Source organism: Hyalella azteca, unplaced genomic scaffold, assembly GCF_000764305.2.
Source record: "Hyalella azteca isolate HAZT.00-mixed unplaced genomic scaffold, Hazt_2.0.2 contig5432, whole genome shotgun sequence".
In the NCBI taxonomy this organism is placed as follows: Eukaryota; Metazoa; Arthropoda; class Malacostraca; order Amphipoda; family Hyalellidae; genus Hyalella; species Hyalella azteca.
Window position 1 is genome coordinate 693981 of NW_025935622.1, and position 19889 is coordinate 713869.

Below are 19889 nucleotides of genomic sequence, written 5' to 3' on the forward strand. Positions count from 1 at the left end.
GTCAGCACGCATGGAGCTTTGGTGCACACGTCAGCACGCATGGAGCTTTGGTGCACACGTCAGCACGCATGGAGCTTTGGTGCACACGTCAGCACGCATGGAGCTTTGGTGCACACGTCAGCACGCATGGAGCTTTGGTGCACACGTCAGCACGCATGGAGCTTTGGTGCACACGTCAGCATGCATGGAGCTTTGGTGCACACGTCAGCACAAAATTTCAGCCTAAATAACAGTTCTGTAACTGAAACTTTAGAGCAAGCAGCACACAATTCAAGCACAAATGGGCAGTTCTGTAACTGACACTTTATATAGAGCAAGCAGCACAAATTTTCAGCACAAATGGGTAGTTCCGTAACTGAAATATTAGAGCAAGCAGCATAGAATTTTAGCTCAAGTCGTCACGTTTGAAATGTTATAGATCAATTCTATTTTGTGTAAAAAAAAGTACCAATGTCTAGAATAAACATGTTTGGGAATATCTCATTATACTAACTTCATATTTAATAATATATCTCACATTCTGCTAACTTTTCGACCGTATAGTTGGACTATGCACGATGGTTGGAACTGTGTCATTAAAATTGTTTTGATTTATCATTGCAATAAAAGCATAGTGTGTCAATCATCAGATCAGAATTTCAATTTCGCTCGAAAAGATAACCAAAGATCTAAAACTGTGAAAAATATAACAAGTCCATAACTAAATTTCTCCATAAATTATTACTGATGTAGTAACAAATGGACAAGTCGGAAATTATAATTGGTATTAAATTTAGTCGAGAAATCGTATCTTTATGCAAAGAATTGAAGCTAAGATATCTTATTTGTGCAGGAACACGAGGGAGGCGGGCGAAGTTGCTGTGGATAAAACGTCACTGCGCTGAGATTTCAAGGGATGAAACGTTCTACGAACGATTGGAATCGACTGTTAAGCGACCGCCATTCATGACGGTGCAAAATACCACATTAAACCAAACCGCATTACTGAAATTTATTCATAGAAAATAATTTGACAGGCGACATATTTGTCCCTCTGATCATATAGCGCAGCCTGAAATTAAAGGCGATATTAATGTACAATCGGACGAATCATGCTTGGTTGGTACATAAACAAATAAACACCATTCTGAGAGGCGACATATATGGTATGTACAGCTAGACGCTTAAGTGTTAAGCTACAAGTATCGGAAAAATAATAGATAAGAGTGAAGAAATTTCGTTATATACGTCGTTCAACAATCACTGTGGGATGGCAAGCGCCCGGGCCTGGCGTCGCCGAGGGGAAAGGTTTTACGCAATGAAACTCAAACATTAAATACTCATTACTCATTAAATAGAACACATTTTAGTGACATGTTTCGCGCCTAAGACGCATTTATAGTAAAATGTGCGTTAAATAAATACCACAGAAATAACTACGGAATTTTGCTATAAGGGTTTGAAAATCATGTTTTATATCTGGTAACTCATACGTTGGAAATAATTCAAGAAACACAGAATAACCTAAGCAAACTTGCCATGAAGCGTTCGAAACGAATTTGCGCTGCTTGCATGAATTGCACAGCGTTTTTTCCACGAAGGGGAGTTTCACTAGAATGGAAAACAGGATACGATTTAACAATTTGCTGGTGAGCAGAATAAGAGCCTTCGCGAATAGAATGTATTAAGATTAAGTTGGTAGGAACGGGAACTTCCCATTCGGGAATTTCCCCCCCATTCCGCGAACGTTCTACACTAAATTCAACCATAGGCCAAACAAGGAGCAGCTAAGTGAAAGTATAAGCTGGTATTTAAACGCACGAATAGAATGGGACTAAAACTTAGGCCAGCATCGACGATGCAGCGAGTGAAAAATCCTGATAAAAAAGCTTACAACGGAGGGAATCATACCAAACCTATGGAAAATAAGTAAGGCGGAATTGCAAATCATTGTGAAAGTGTAGTCAGGAAACCGAATCAAGATTAAATTTGATCAACCGTAACGCACGTGGCAAAATTGCCACGTTAAAGTTCAGTGATCTAACACTCCAAGAATTAACAGGTAGACAGTATATCTTGCTAAGAATAAGTATATCCGAATTTAATAAAAAGAGGTTAAGAACGCTTTATTTAATGGGTATGTTGTATGTTAAAGTAAGAAAGTGCGTTTAATGATCGATAAACTAATGCAATACATTGTTGGCAGATGTAAGAGCAACGCGAGGTCAGAGGGTTTCGAGCGCCTTGGCCTGGCGAATGATCAGAAGACCCGAGAACGAGCCTTCAAGCGCCCGACCGATGGAGACAACATCGAATTTGATGAACATCAAGCAGCGCATTCAGGTTAGTGCCTCGACGATAAAAAGGAAATAATTAAGATATACTCATGAAGGATATCTTCAGGTACTTGCTATGCGAAGACTTAGCTTGCGAATACTTCGATCGATGGAACCTGACGGTGAAACGATAGTAGAACACATGACGAAGAAGCCGCTGAACGATTTCAAGCAGCGTGAACGCTCTTTACGCTAGAATTTAAACAATCCGTTTTACGCCAAAATAACTAAGAGAAACGCGGAATGAAGCGCGTAAGAACTTAAATTATTCTAATCAGGGCCACTGAACATTGAAGAAAGGAATACCTGAATTTATCTATCATCTACTGCACAACTCATTCAAGGAGTAATGATGACCAGCGGCAGACAAGCGTTGTTTTACAAGAGCTACGTCACAAAGGGCGAGCGAATGCAAATACCGCTTAACAAAACACACTTAAAGCTTCTAAGAAAAAACCATGCCCATCTTAGCAGCCATTCTAAATACGGGTCAGGAGGCTCTTACACTTCCAGGTGCGGAGACAGATTTAAGAAAGAAAAAAACCACAATCTGCTACAAACCCCAAGTTCAATTGTCTATAAAAGTCATGGACGACAATAGCTAAAGGGCTGCTATTAAAGGTGTTAATGTCGGCGCGTTATAACGCGCCGACATTAACACCTAACACATCGCAATGCATGCCATAGCAAATCGCCTACGACATACACAATATTCCTGCACCAAACGTTCGCACCTCGATATGCTGCGCTGCATGGGAACCGGATAACCTTTAAACTGGGTGAAAATTTTTCCTATGGTCAGTATTTCACAAACTCAAGACGTTAATCCCACCAGACATATGATGTTAAATCAAACGTAGTTAGGTTGAATCTACGTTAATTCAAAGTTGTTCCAATTTCCTTTGTCTGGTGGAAAGGTTTGCGGAAAACCTTGTCGTGTCGCACGCGCTGCCGCAGTATACAAGTAGCAACCACTACGCAAAAAGCCGTTTGTGATTGTAAAGTTTTGGTAGTACGCGCCTCTAGACGAATAAAAACAAAACACAAGTGATTCCTGATCGTAAACTCAGAAGCTTCACACATAGGACAGTGTACACTAGACTTCCTTATTCGACCTCGACTACTCGACTACTATTGCATCCAATATGTCACCGAACGAAACGTCCTACTATAGCCACAACCTTCTACTTACTTCATAAGTATGACTATTTAATTAAGAGAAAAATAATTTCAAAACAAACTAAAAAAATTAAAGATGAGCTAAGAAACTTCAAAGTAGCAAAGATAACTACGGATTCGAATAAACAAGTAACTATTATATGTTATGGCGATCATAACAAACTATGATGACATGATCGGATTTACGTTAACCTTTACTCCACAAAGCAGCTACAGTTAAGTAGCAACGAAATAGAACCAGCTTGACACACCATGCAAAAAAAATGGAAGGCACAGCATACAAATTTCGAAGGAGCAAACTTTTAACTGAGGAGATCTCCCGTCTATCAGAGCAGCGCGGCGCTCAGCATCAGGAATACGTTATAATAATTGCATTATTGAGATATAAATGCACATAGCAGATTTCATGGTATTGCATACAATAAATCTTAGAAAGGGTTGCTACATATGCACTAGGTCGTGATGATTTGATAAGTTGCACTTGAAAGTTTAAGTGATTCTAAAAAGACTCCAATTGTGCATAATATATTTCAAAAATCTGGAGATGCACTATTGGCCATCACTGAAACGCCCAATGTAATGATCATTTGATCAGCTAAACTATAAAATTCAAGTGATTATTTATGAAAAATGCCAATTTTTAATAATACATCTCATGCGTAGCACAGACGAATTTGCAACGTCTGTCAGGCACAAGTTACTAGAAAAAAAATTATCATGTAGTACGTCGGATAAAATTAACTATTCCGTAATTTAAATATTAAGCCATCAGAATAGAAACTTTTTATGTGCTAATAGAAGCTATAGATGATTAAGCTGAACAATGTTACGAAAACGGCAAACATGTATTGAGAAAGACCAGCTGGTCTATGAGGCCTAGGTACAAGATCAGGTGAAGTCATTTTACGAGGGCTACTGGAAATAGCTTTTACATTGAAGCAATGAGTATGCGAGCCGATCGATTACCTGGGTGACTTAATTAAAACCCACAAAGCGGAGGCATGCAAATTAACTGCATCTCATGTTGCTGGCGGCCATGCAGGCTTACGCGTTAAGGAACGCACCTGGAATAATAGCCACTAATGCAGAGCTGCTCTTAAACAAATAGGCCTTTAGCGCGCAATGACTCGGCTCCTTGTGACTCACTTCGCCGCTATTAAGACTATGAAAATATTTATAGAACACAAATTAGATTTTCCTTTAGGCATATTAAGAAATTACTTCCCCACTATTAAGACTATGAAAATATTTATAGAATACAAATTAGATTTTCTGGAGGAATATTAGGAAATCACTTCGCCGCTATTAAGACTATGAAAATATTTATAGAATACAAATTAGATTTTCTGGAAGGTACATTAGAAAGTTACTTCGCCGCGCCCTCAAGACACCCATAATATTCAAAGAACACAAATTAGCTATTATTAAAAAGTACATTACGAAGACATCATCGTACATGGGAATACATTAAAGATGAATGGAATTACAACACCGCGGCTTTTTTCATTAAATATCAAATAACAATAATGATGTTATATGCAATAGAGGGAAAAATAATCTCATAATAACTTCTCAATGCACTCATCATTACGTATTTAGATCATATATGTAACAGCTAGCGTCTTACACCTCTACATGTAAGTTGGAGACACTAAAGTGCGACGGCGTTTATAGAGCGTACTAATCACAAGTTATGACGAGCTTCAGCAAGCACATGTACGATGATGAACTGCTCCTGAACCATCATTAGGCTCAACTCTGATGATGATACACGCTCGTCCATTGATTAATGAGCGAACACCTCGCGACGCGGATAAATTGAAGCGAGCACGTACTGAGCAAATCACGACACGCAAGGTTCCCGGCCTCCAGGTCGGAATTTAGAAGGAATGGATTCCTATGGACGCAGTGAAACCTTGCGTGTGTGGCCGAGGAGGCTGGCGAATGTCGACGTGAAAGCGATGTGGCCAATTAAAGAGCGTGGCCAGGAGCGCCCGTGTACATACTTCCTACTCAAACTATTACTTCAGTCAAGAAGCAAAAGTCAAGAAGTGCAAGTCCCTTCTAATAAGTCGATACCCCAAATATTACTTCATTGTCAGCAAAATGCAAGAAATGCAAGTCCCTTCTATGAAGTTGTTACCCCAACTATTAGTTCATTGTCAGCAAAAGTCATGAAGTGCAAGAATAAGCTCTAGACCCATCGTCAGTGAATATATTTTTGACGTACACATTATGTGATACAAAAGCAGTGATAAGAATGAAGTGAATTATCAAAGAATTATCAGCCATATGAGTTTCATAACAATTCGCATAATCAACATTTCATATTTAATTGAACGTTTGAAGAGCACGCAGGGCTCTAAACACTCACTAAACAGCTATATATAGGACAGCTAATGTGAACGATTCAAAGGCTTTCTAACCATTTAGTCAGTGAAAATTTTGGACAAAAGGGATGAAAGTACAGGGATGAAAAAATTTAGACAAAAAGGGATGAAAGTAGAGAGACTGCACAAGACGCTGTGGGTTGAGCAAGGTCCGTGGCCAACTACTCGAGCTAACAAATGAGCAATGAAGTAAGTACGGTAGTTAAGACACGTCATTGAAGACAAGACGGATGAGTCCAGCCATTATATCTTGACGCAATAGATTCCGCACGAGACAGCCAAAGCGCCGCTCTCCGCATCACCGTCAGAACTTCAGGCTATCATTTATGCCTGTGAAAGCTTGATTCCTGCATCAAAATTCCTCATTGATGTAATAAGCTTGGGAGTTAATTAAGCTCACTACCAATATTGTGATTTTATACAAAAAATTCAATTTAGGAAAATAATGAGAAAGTTCATGAATGTGCCTCCGTGCTCATTTAAAACCAGGGCCAATTAAGAGGAACAAGTATCATCAGAAATTTCGGAAGCGGGGCCCAGATTGATGATTAATTTTCATTAAAATTAAATATGAATTACATATTTGAACGAATACAGTGTTTATAATACCATAATATAAGTGAATACAGATGAGCTGGAATGCAGAGCGGCACACACAATCACCCAAGTCGCGGCGACACGCACGAACTTGCATGGCAGCGTAATTCCAGGGGCCTATAAATCATGCCTAAGTATGTACAGCCCTGGCACAAGTGGCGGCTAAATTACAACTGTAATACGAAGAAGCCTTGTGATTGATGAACATCCCATGGAATGTAACGGTTACGAAATGATATACTCGAACTCAAGTGTATAAGATACATTCTACTACAAGAATAACGTATGAGAAATGTATTTGATTCAATACAATCTAATTAACAAAATTAACAAGTTGCCTCACCATTGCACTTTTCTTATGCTATACTTTCTGTCCACTGATCCAAGCGTGTGACATTCATTAAAGAAAAAGTAATCAACAAAATTGCCCAAAAATTGAAGTAAATTTCCCGGCAAAATAAATATATTCACAGTTAATTATTTCTCATAGCGTTAGCATTTGTTTCAATTGTATACGACTCATTCAAATTTATTATTTGATTGCATGTGGATAGTCGCGGCCTATATTTACTGTATGTCATTCATTCCGGTCATTCACTTAATCAGTTTCGTAGTATTGTAATGACATTGTATGTAATGACATTGTAAATGACATTGTAGAATATCCGCATTAATATAATAACCAATAATATTTGTAATGGACGAATTTTGTTAGTGATTTGTCAAACATTTCAGGATTGACATTAATTCGTAGTCGTCATTGCCAGCAATTCGCTTTCCATCACTGATGTGGCCATGTACTAATGTTGGCAGGCTTTGATACCATGTACGATAGATAATTCAGTATTTAATTCAAATTATACTAAATAAAAAGATTAATCGTCCCTTTTCAAGCTTAAACTACTAGCCATGGAAACCTCTATACACGGAATTACATCAAGTGGAAAGTTCCCGTTGGGAAAAAGACACAAAAGAGAACAATCAACTGCGTAGAACTATTAATAAAATTTAATTAGTTATCAACAATATAAAAGCACTAGAATGCGTGTGATCACTAACCGTCATGTGAGAGCGTTGCTATTTGACACACGCAACACTTACTGGAACCACTTCTTCGCTGTTATTTTCATGAATGCCTTATTTCTCTTGCGTAGGATGATTTTTTCCTCAATGAACATAAAGAAGGTATTAAAAGTTTTGTATTTTATAAATAACGCATTGCTTGAATTCTTGACGATGACTAAAAAGTTTCATCCTCTCCTACAGCAATGCAGTGAAGGCGTGAAATATTCCAAGTAATTACGGCGACCGCAACGCACCTGAAGGAGTGATCCACCGCTCGACAAATGCTTCCGACTATTGCAGTTCAAACATTGAATAACCATTTTTACGACCACAGAAATCTCGCTACAGGGTTATAATAAATCTACAATTGAGTATATTTTTAATATTACTAAACAAGATAAAAATTCGAAACTTTTTATTGAATATCGCCTCCATCAGAAATATAAATTAACTAGGGGCTAAAATTGTTACTAAACAAATATCAATTATTAAGATATCATATCAACTTAAATCTAGAAAAGAAATTTGTAAGTTCTTGAATACCACAGCATGTCATTTGTGACTCACTTAGATCCTCTCCCAAGCGTCTCCATCTCCAACTCATTATAGATTCTCGTGGATGACATATCGAGTAATGTCACTAGTACTAATTCTCCATTAATTTTCTCGCATAATTTACATGTGTTATTCAATTTTGAGTTTCATCTCGTAAATACATTTATTCAAATTTGTGACGACAAATATTGATTGCACCGAAGAAATTATAAAATTCAATTAAGCAAATTGTATTTTCAGATAAGCTTGGAGTGGGCAACGGGCATTCAAGAGATTAGGGAAGCATTAAACAATCTAGAATCTAAAAAACGTTTTGAGAATTGAATACCTCGGAGTTTGAGAGGCTTCCTTTCACAATGAATGGCCCAAACAAATAAATATAGCTATATGGAGAATATACGTCAATAATTCAAAAATAATTACAATAATGAGTGTTAGCAAGTAGGTATGAAAAATACCTAATGAAAAATATAATGTTAAAAAATTCATATTCAGAATCTATTAAATAGTTAAGCATATAAAAATAAGATCGTTAATAAAATTTACAGCATGATTGCAGTGGGTAAATGTCAATTAAAGCTACTTAACTTTTACAGATGGAGTTAAGACCTCGAAGCTCACGCACATTTCAAGACAAACGTATCTACATAAAAATATAACTCAGTACTCACTGCAGTGAATGACAGAGAGCGCATTTTCTCAAAATCGACGAAAACGTGAAGTCACAGACAGACAGACAGACGGACGGACGGACAGACATGACGAGACAATAGCGCCTTTTTCCATAAATGAGAAAATGCGCTAAACAACGGAATAGTGACAGACACTTGCCTGTTTAATTAATATCGTCAATGCTAGATCGTGGGAGGGGGACGAATTCCTGAAGCAGCAGTGGGATGAATGAGGCGCCGCAGGCCAAGAAGAGCAATAAGAGAAATACTGGCAAATTACAGGAAGAGGCCGGCGCACAAAGACAGCAGCAGTAGGAGGTAGTTACCGAAAGACAGCCAGGAGGAGGTCGTCACACTTAGACAGGAGGAGGTTGTCACCCAAAGACAGCCACCAGGAGGTCGCCACCCAAAGATTTACAGGGAGGTCGCCACCCAAGGACAGCCAGGAAGAGGTCGTCATCCAAAGACATACAGGAGGAGGTCGCCACCCAAGGACAGCTAGGAGGAGGTCGTCACCCAAAGACAAACAGGAGGAGGTCGTCACCCAAAGACAGACAGGAGGAGGTCGTCTTCCAAAGACAGCCATGAGAAAGTCATCACATGAAGACAGACAGCAGGAGGACGTCATCCCAAGACTTCCAGAAGGAGGTTGTCGTCCCAAGACTTCGAGTAGGAGATCGTCACCCAAAAATAGCCAGGAGAATAGCCACCCAAAGACTTCCAGGAGGAGGTCGCCGTCCAAAGACTTCCAGGCGGAGGTCGTTACCCAGAGACAGCCATGAGAAAGTCGTCACTCAAAGACAGACAGGAGGAGGTCGTCATTCAAACACTCCCAGGAGGGAGCGTCGCCGCCAAAAGACAGACAGGAGGAGGTGGTCATCGAAAGACAGCCAGGAGGAGGGCGTCATTCAAAGACAGTTAGGAGATTATCGCCCACAGACAGCCAGGAGGAGGTTGTCGATCAAAGACAGCCAGGAAGAGGTCGTCACCCAAAGACGGCCAGGAGGAGGTCGTCATTCAAAGACAGACAGGAGGAGGTCGACGCCAAAAGACAGCCAGGAGGAGGTCTTCACCCAAAGACAGTTAGGAGATCATCGCCCACAGACAGCCAGGAGGAGGTCGTCGATCAAAGACAGCCAGGAGGAGGTCGTCACCCAAAGACAGTTAGGAGGTCATCGCCCAGACAGCCAGGAGGAGATCGTCGATCAAGGACAGCCAGGAGGAGGTCGTCACCCAAAGACAGTTAGGAGGTCATCGCCCACAGACAGCCAGGAGGAGGTCGTCGATCAAAGACAGCCAGGAGGAGGTCGTCACCCAAAGACAGTTAGGAGGTCATCGCCCAAAGACAGTTAGGAGGTCATCGCCCACAGACAGCCAGGAGGAGGTCGTCACCCAAAGACAGTTAGGAGGTCATCGCCCACAGACAGCCAGGAGGAGGTCGTCGATCAAAGAAAGCCATGAGGAGGACGTCACCCAAAGACGGCCAGGAGGAGGTCATCCGACTGACACAGTCGTTCGATACACTCGATCAAAGCTCCGTCGAGACGCCAACGAGGATTCATGCTTTTGGAGTCTTCCGAGTACTTTGACGGTCATGTTATGTATGTTTTGAACCTATATAGGGATCCAATGAAGCCTACAAGGTGACATCTTCTGATCATTAACACAGCGATCACTGTGAATTACGATCCTGGGACACATGCAATTGAAGCACTGAGACACATGCTATTGCAGCACTGAGACATATGCCATTGCAGCACTGAGACACAGGCTATTGCAGCACTGAGACACATGCTATTGCAGCACTGAGACACATGCTATTGCAGCACTGAGACACATGCTATTGCAGCACTGAGACACATGCTATTGCAGCACGTTGAGACACATGCTATTGCAGCACTGAGACACATGCTATTGCAGCACTGAGACGCATGCTATTGCAGCACTGCATGAGACACATATGCTTTAGAGGATCTGATTGGAATGTCAACTACGTACACTGAGTCAGAATTTCAAGAAACGTCAATACGAACAGGCAAATGGATTGAAAGACAGATGAAAATAATAAAATTGTATCTTTACAAACTTCTCTCAGCACTGAATGCGCGCTAATACTAAAACAATGCTCAACTAACATTGTGCATGATTTTCTAACATTACAAATCATTCACTCAGTCGATAACATTAATTATCAAAACAGAGATAAAAGCCGATTGCAGTCCTCGAAATACGACAGAGATATCGCCTTTGCATGAAATTTGAATCTTTTAATTTGTATTCAACTATATCTCAACATCCGTCTTCAGTAACGATGTTATTAGTTCTTAAGATGAAAAGAACCAACATCATTTTTTGTTTGTACATCTGCTCAATGTTTCAGGTGTGGATAAGCGATTCGCTGCATATAAGCGATTCGCTGCATGCTGGCGTGGACTCGCAACTGGCACCCACCATGTAGACAAATGACGTTGAATTCAACGTTGTCTCCTTGAATCAAAGTTGACTCGATGAATCAAAGTTGACTCGTTGAATCAAAGATGACTCGTTGAATCAAAGATGACTCGTTGAATCGAAGTTGACTCGTTGAATCAACGTTGTCCGGTTGAATCAAATTTAACCCATTGAATCAAAGTTGAATTCTACGTTGTTTCTGTCAGCGTTGAATAAACCCATTCACGGGCAAGTTAATATTTATGGTCACTTGAAATCGCCTCATCACGGCTTCTGGTTTGTGCTTGAAGATTCCTTATATCCCTAATCATCTGACCATCGTTCCATCCATAGAATCACCACCTTCTATGCCCAAGAATTAAAATATGAGCATTTAAATGAAAGTTTCGACTTGGATGATGAAATTGACGCTCTTTCCGCATTTTTTTTTTGAAAAGGCGTAAGTATCAATGTATTTAATCATGTAAGGTAACTTGATTGAATTTTACTTAATTAAATTTTTGTGTTATTAATTTCTCATCTGCATAATCTAAATTTTAATTATAAATAAAATATTTGGGGTAGTGACAGTATTTAATAAATTATGCAAATGCGATTTAAACCTATAATAAAAAAATTAATAATACATACGAATAAATATTTCGCATAATACTTCTTACTTTCTTGAACTGATTTCTGAAATTTTAATTTCTGGGTTTTTCAATGCTTGCCAGCGAAAGGGTTAAGGTAGATGAAGGACAAGGTTGAATTAACAAGGTAAAATTAACAAGGTAGAATTAACAAGGTAGAATTAACAAGGTAGAATTAACAAGGTAGAATTAACAAGGTAGAATTAACAAAGTAGAACCAACAAGATAGAATTAACAAAGTAGAATTAACAAGGTTTAATCGACAGAGTAGACTTGACAAGATAGAATTAACAAGGTAGAACTAACAAAGTAGAATTAACAAGATGGAATTAACGAAGTAGAATTAACAAGGTAAAATTAACAAGGTAGAATTAACAAGGTAAAATTAACAAGGTAGAATTAACAAAGTAGATTTAACAAAGCAGAATTAACAGCGTATAGAATTAAAGTTGTCTCAACGTCATTTGTCCTATGGCAGGACCTGGTATACGGAGGTGCGGATGAGATCCCGTAGAGCTTCGCACAACAGCCAGAAAGGCGGGAACGACGCGCGCTCTACAATAGGCGGAGACCCGTGGTGCAGGTAGGAGGAGACCGCGCCAGGGGTGACTACAACAATACAATAACTCTGCAGCCCAACTAAAAACCGGCCACGGCACCAACACATTAAAATGGAACCCAGTTACAAATGAAACATGAATGTAATGTTATGATGAAAGCCTTCAAACTCTTATAGTTTAATACGAGGGTGACGTAAATGGGTGAAGATAGGTTAGTTCACAACCTTAGACGCATCGCTACTTCTTTAGTTTTTGTATTATTATTAGAACTATGATTTCATGTTTATTATCAGAATTATTAAGAGTTATAGGATCAATACCTTTGTAATACTGTTATACAAAGATAACAAGATTTATTTTGAATAAAAATAATTGTTATTTACATATCAATGTCTCCCATCGTCCACCGGAGCGAATTATGTTATTATTTACTATTTTTAAAAAATACCTACAAAAAAATCTCCCTCTTATGGCTGGAAGTTCAAATGAATTGAAACAAGAGATCGAGTAGATCATATTTTTCACGAGTTTCTGGGTTCAGCAGAAGCTTTAGTGCTGAAGCTGCGTTCAGCAATGAACGCAGCTGCCCCCCACATGGCATACATGCACGCGTACAAGGGAAACGGCAAATGGAGAAAGCCTGCAATGTAGCAGACACGACGCACTCGACGATCACCAGCCATTTTACAGTGGCATTGTAACACGACTGTTAGGGGAACAATGAAACTGGCAGGCTTCCATCGCCCCTCCGCAATTCCAGGCACATACTATATACCATCTGCCGCGATAATAGCTATAGGGGCCGTGCTCTCAAAACGCCCTCAAGTACACGTAGTAGCCTATACGTACACGTAACAACCTAAGTACGCGTATAACAGACTAAGTTCACGTAGCGGCCGATTTCTCGTCAGCGAAATCGGCCGCTACGTAATTAAGGCTTAGCTTAAAAAGCCCTAGTTTGCACATTGGCTGACTGACGAACTGTTACCTATTTTTATATTATGGCACCATGCAGGAGTTGTATTTACAGGGTGTACAGGGAAAAACCTAAAATCTTGTGAAGAAGAGATGAGCTGCAGACTCTTAGAACGAGGGAAATCATCGCAGATTAAATAGCTACCCCGACGGCGGACAAAATGTAATCCAACACGCACTATAGATACTCATTATTTAAAAAGCCGAGGAGGCAGAACGCACCATGAAAAAGGTTTAATGAACATCATCTTTAGGATTTTAATGAACCCAATTCGCGAGGGTCTTAAACTTTTCAAATTTTCCTGTACTAATAAATTGTCTGGAGACGAGCAATTATGACTATCGGAGAAACACAATACGACAATGCAAAATTCTTATTCACTTGAAGAATCACGTATAGGCATGATGGTGTTTTTAATATATAATATTAAATAAAATACAATAAAAAAAGTCTGTTATTATTAAGTTCTGCTAAGAGGAAATAAAGTATATGAACTTGGTTCGATGAAATTTCTTGCAACGGCCATTAGAGAAAATACGCACGTACTGCCTCTGAATCAACTGTACGATGGCGAATGTACCGAATATATGCGAGTGTTGAAGTTTTTGATCGAATGCAGCACACCAATAAAGAAACCGCTATACAGAGTACTTTAAAAGTTCTCAGCAAACCGGCAAGAGGTGTGAACACGTTATAAAGGCTTTTACCCCTACTATACTTACCTCTGGAGTGCCGTTGTTGAATATCCTTCGTCCAAATAAGACATTTTATGGAATGAATGAAATTCGCAAATAATTCAAAAAGGCTGAAATAAACCTGTCAAACCAAATTTTAACACAAGCGCTAAAAGCCAGTCAACATATGACATTTCAAATCAATGACTTGATCCGTATGCAAATTAAGGTAGGTAATGAGGCATTGGAGCCGTAAATAATAAGTCTAAATAGTTTGGAGCCGTAAATTGGATACCATCAATCCAATAATATTCAATAATAATAACATCATAAGTGTTATAGTTTTAATATGATCCAAAAATAATAGCATTTCTGTTGTTATAATTTGAAGTCGAGAAATAATTACGTACCTGCATAGCTCTGTTGTGCTGGTAGGAGGCTTGGATCATTTCATCGAGCGAAGAGTTGAGGCAGTTGAGGGAAGCCAGAGATCCCAAGTCAACGCTGTCAGCTCCGATGCCTAAGTCAGGCAGGTCTCCGGAGCTCTCAATAATGCCACTGTTATTACTAGTGCTTGAGAAGAGGTCAAAGTTGTCCAGAACAGCAGCGGACGAAGCAGTTGGGGTCGCAACTCCGTCCGAGTCGTCACTCAAAGTGCCGTGACCGCTGCTGGCTGACGATGAGGGACGTCGGATGCGAGTTCTGGGATCCTCAGAAGCAAAGTTTTCAAAATGGTCGAACAAACGACGTCGTTTGTAGCTTTGCGACTCGTCGTCGTTTGCAGCACCGAGCGAAAAGAAGGGGGAATAACCAGGAAGAGAGCTTTGGGCGTTGGATGTATTCTCCACTTTAATTGTCTCGGTCTGTAGAACAAACATCAAACCAATTAGCATATTGTCCTTTCCTTCAAGTAAATTCAAATGAAACGAAATTTTCAGTGAGTCAAAATGAAGTAAATATTAGCCATGAGACGAGAAACATTAAATCATTTTTTAAATTTCTTCCAGTATCTCTACCGACAATTACAAGATTTGTACACGATAATACAAACTGGTGCTGAAAGCTTCAACAGGACTAGACAGTAACAGCAATTATACCAGCAAAGAATGAACAGGAGGAGAAACTGGAAAACCATTAAGCGCGACAATGCTACGGTACCTGCCGTCCGCTATCATTAACCACTTGTAGCTCCTCGGGAAAGCCCTCGAAGCTGAATTCGTCGAGGCTGAAATTGAGGTCACTTCTATTGAAGAGACCATCAACGTCGAGCTCCTGAGGAATGTCTTGGATCAGTGCATTAATGGCATCCGTGTCTTCACTGCTGAGGATCGAAGAAAGGTTTTCAATGTCAACAGAAGAGATGTTGAGCGCTGCAGAGTCTCTCAGAGTGTCAGCATTGGCTAACGCCTGAACTAAATTTCCAGCAGGGTCATAAGAAAAGGGTTCCTCGATTTTAATCTCTGAAGAAAGAGAGGAAACAGGACCCGCAGTAGGCCGCGAATCTGCACAGTTCGCGAGAGGCAAGAAGCCTTCAGGCAATCTCGTTCCCGATGGCAGAGTATCTAACAGGAGAGCTTCGGCTGCTTCATGAAAAAGGTCCTTAGTTGTGAATTTGTCTGACTTTTGCCCTTTTTGTCCAACTTGGCAAGTAGGTTCAGATAGCAAGTGGTCATACTCTGAGTACTGAGATGAGGGTTCGTTGCGAGAGGGACGACAGATATCTTCAAGACCCTCGTCTGAGACGAGCTCTTCCTTTAGTTCGTGCTTGGATAATGATTCAGATGAGACGACGGAGGGAGATGTGTGATGGTATTCAGGCTTGAACTCTTCACGGATATCACAGTCGAACAATCGGAAGTGTTCACCTGAAGAGAATAAAAAAATATATCGTTACGGTTGGAATGCAGGATTTGAAACTTAGGTTTTAGGCATTCTATTAATTATTGTAAATATTTGCACTAGGTAATATGTAAGGATATTTTTTAGATAATTGAGCGCTGCAGAGTCTATAACGGAGTCCGTATATATCAGCAAATTGGCTAACGCCTGAACTAAATTTCCAGCAGGGTTTTTGCATAAATGGTTTTGCAGAAAAAATGTATGAGAAAGTTTTTCAATGGAGCCGAATCAAGAAGATCATAAGTAAGACGAATGTTATAAATGATGTCTACAAGATTTCCATTCAAGATTTAAGGGACATCAACTAACAAGAATGCAAAGAATTCAATAATTAACCGCAGGGCTATGACATTAACAAGAAAGTCAAGGGTGGCAGTAGCAAAAGCCCACTTGTGTCGGTGAAGGTGGGCATGAGAAATGGTGTTAACGCTATAATAGACGGCACCACAAGATCAAAACAAGCAGCAGACCAGGGCGAGGTAGCACATGTTCGGATTACCTGCACTCAACAACACTTCAGATTAATGATCGCAGGTAGCACAGCTGTACGTCTTCGATCGTACGTTCACGAATATACGTTACGTTCGTAACTCAAGATTCAAACGAGAATGATGCTTGTAAATTTGAACAGCTTCCGGGACTGAGATTATCCCAATTAAACCGAACACGAGATGTCGCAATCAAATGGAACATTTTAAAAGTTGAGATTTTCTCTCCGATTATCAATATATACGAGTCCGGCGCACCAGTAAATTAAGCTCTTAAATAATGCACCAGGAAATAAATTTAGCTTGGTAAGATCACCTCGTCAAATTATAAGACAATACAAATAAAACCAGCCAAGCTGTTTCCCTCACACGATGTCTATTTCAATAATTCAAAAATACGGTCATGCCTCATTGAAAATTAATAAAATCAACTTTACGCTCAATTCGTAACCATAATTTACTTAATTATGCAGCCACAGATAAGGCGTATCACCATCGGATGACAGAGTATAAAATAGGGTATATATAGAACGGAAAATAGTAGTATGCCATGGCGGAGACGCAATCAACACTATATAGCAAGTCAGCCTTGTTTAAAACAGTTGAAAATCTTAAACTCAAACATAAGAATTGTAAGTTTGAATGAAAAAAGTGCCGAGTGCACTCAAAAAATTTAAGGTTTATTTATGTAAACATCGCTTTATATCGTCTTGCTGAAATGGACGTCACGGACCAAGTCTGATCTCAGGGTGGGTGCAGCAGAACTTCAATTGACCTTCAGCGCCGTCAACAAACGACAGGTATTGTTCAACAATCACAATAGATTGTCAAAAAACAATGAACAATGCAAGGCTCCTCTAAGACGACACTGTGTACAATGAAGCCACACGATGAAGTCTTTGCAGGAGTTTCAACGTACGTAGGCTATCGGAAAGTAATGTCATACTTAATGTTTTATAGATCACTAATTATAGTTAATAAATATACTTTTAAATATAGCAAACTCAATTACAGAGAGCCTAAACTAAACTCCCAGATAGTGACACTGTAAAACTAAGCTCCAAGTGACACGAACATGAAATTTGTCCAGAGTAAATTAAATGGCCATCACGAATTTTAAGTGAATTCAACGTACGTAAGACAGTGTTGAATTCAAGAAGACATTGTTTTGTTCAGACCGCTTTTCGACAACAAGCATTTCACTTCTAGAATGTATCATTGCCTCGAGTAAAATGCCGTCATGTGAAATTTTCGGTTATTCCTCGGGGTTCCCGTAATAATTTCGTGGAGTCGCTGTAATAAGCTCGTGGTGATTACAGCAATAAATTTAAGGGGTCAAATTAATTAGTTCGTGGGGGTTACTGTAATAAATTTGTGGAGTCACATTGATAACTTCGTGGTGGAACCTGTAATAAATTTGTAGAGTCTGAGTAATAAGTTCGTGGGGTCTCAATAATAAGTTCGTGGAGTCTCAGTAATAAGTTCGTGGAGTCTCAGTGATAAGTTCGTGGAGTCTCAGTAGTGGAGTCACAGTAATAAGTTCGTGGAGTCTCAGTAATAAGTTCGTGGAGTCACTGTAATATGTTCATGAAGGTTACAGTTATAGGTTTGTAATCTCGGCAATTATTTCATGGGGATTGCGGTACAGATTAAACTTGGCCCTGCGAGCAGAAAACTATCCATGAGACAATGCATTATCACGATCATTGCACAAGACATAAAGTGTGAATATAGTCCGTTTTGCGATGCCTTCCACTTTCATGAATAAGAAAACTAACAAGTTCAGTATATAAATAACCTAACTGAACTCTGAAACCTTTTATACCGTTCAATAATTCGACAGTTATTGAGGATATTGAATTATGAATTTCTTGCCAAAAATCCGATCCATACCGATATGATTCACTAAAAAAAAGCATTCCACCAAGAGAGGACCTTAATTGGAAGTCGGTCTATACGCATGATGAGACATAATAATATTCATTCTGAACTAAGTTATACTTTGATATATCCGAATTAAAAAAATTTGGTTCCATCATTTAGAATAACCCTCCACCAAATTAAGCTTTTCAATTAATTTCCTTTTATGTACACAGGCAATATGTTACAGATTAATTAGATAATATGCAGATTTATACAGATAATATCCTACAGATTTTCCATTAACACACAGGACTCGAAACTAATTTGAAATTTGAACTCTGGAGTATATGTTTGCACAGAAAAGATTGTTTTGACAATATTGCTGACACAAGAGGACTTGCGATTATATATACGGTAGTGTCTTTTGTTCAAGCCCGGTTTTCAATCCAGCAATGCGATTAGAAGTAATGATGAGAAACAATAGATTTGTTGGTCGTAGGGGAAGCAGAATCAGCAAGATAAGGACGCAGTGGTGCGACGGGCGCAATAGTGGCATGGCTGAGCGCAGTAGTGGCATGGCTGCGCGCAGTAGTGGCATGGCTGCGCGCAGTAGTGGCATGGCTGGCGCTGGACGCAGTACTGGCATGGCTGTGCGCAGTATTGGCATGGCTGAGCGCAGTATATAGTGGCATGGCTGGACGCAGTACTGGCATGGCTGTGCGCAGTATTGGCATGGCTGGGCGCAGTATTGGCATGGCTGGGCGCAGTAGTGGCATGGCTGGGCGCAATAGTGGCATGGCTGGGCGCAATAGTGGCATGGCTGGGCGCAGTAGTGGCATGGCTGGGCGCAGTAGTGGCACGGCTGGGCGCAGTACTGGCATGGCTGGGCGCAGTAGTGGCATGGCTGGGCGCAGTAGTGGCATGGCTAGGCGCAGTAGTTGGGCGAGGCAGTCAAGAGATGGCAGCGGCTGCGTGGCCGCACAATAAATGATTAACGATAGCTTCGTGACGCTGCAAAGTCAGGGTAATGCTCACCAAAATTCCCTCCTCTCTTGAATGAATTTGTGTGTAGAGACCGTGCGCCGCAATGCTCGTCTTCCATCCATCAATATTTCCTACACAATAAACTCGAGCTCCAGTCCCGCTGCATGTATACTTCCATCGATAGAAATTTCAATTACTGTATAGTTCAATTAATAGAAAGTTTATTGAATGCGTAGTTCCCTTAAAAGAAAGTTCAATTATTGTATGGCTCCATTAATAGAAAGTTCAATTATTGTGTAGTTCCGATAAATTGGAAATTATTGTTTAGCTTCATTAATAGAAAGTTCAATTCTTGTGTAGTTCCGTTAATTGGAAATTATTGAATAGCTCCATTAATAGGAAGTTCAATTATTGTATAGCTCCATTAATAAAAAGTTCAATTATTGTGTAGTTCAGTTAATTGGAAATTATTGTATAGCTCCAATAATAGGAATTTCAATTATTGTAGAGCTCCATTAATAGGAACATGCATGGCTGCATGTCGGCAATTGCCAGAACCAAAATTCAAGAATCTAGACTTAAGTTTTCGTTCC

At 39.8% G+C, this 19889-nt stretch overlaps 1 protein-coding gene across 5 annotated transcripts in view; it reads right to left on the reverse strand.

Annotated features, from left to right (window-relative positions):
• Window positions 1–19889, reverse strand: part of LOC108666344 — a 142844-nt gene that overhangs the window by 76408 nt on the left and 46547 nt on the right. For all 5 annotated transcript variants that reach the window (XM_018153196.2, XM_018153192.2, XM_018153195.2 and 2 more), the window contains exons 5-6: window positions 15221–15927; window positions 14473–14925 (exon numbers count right to left, since the gene is read on the reverse strand). In XM_018153196.2, coding sequence (XP_018008685.1) covers window positions 14473–14925; window positions 15221–15927 — 1160 coding nt within the window. The remainder of the gene's footprint in view (window positions 1–14472; window positions 14926–15220; window positions 15928–19889) is intronic.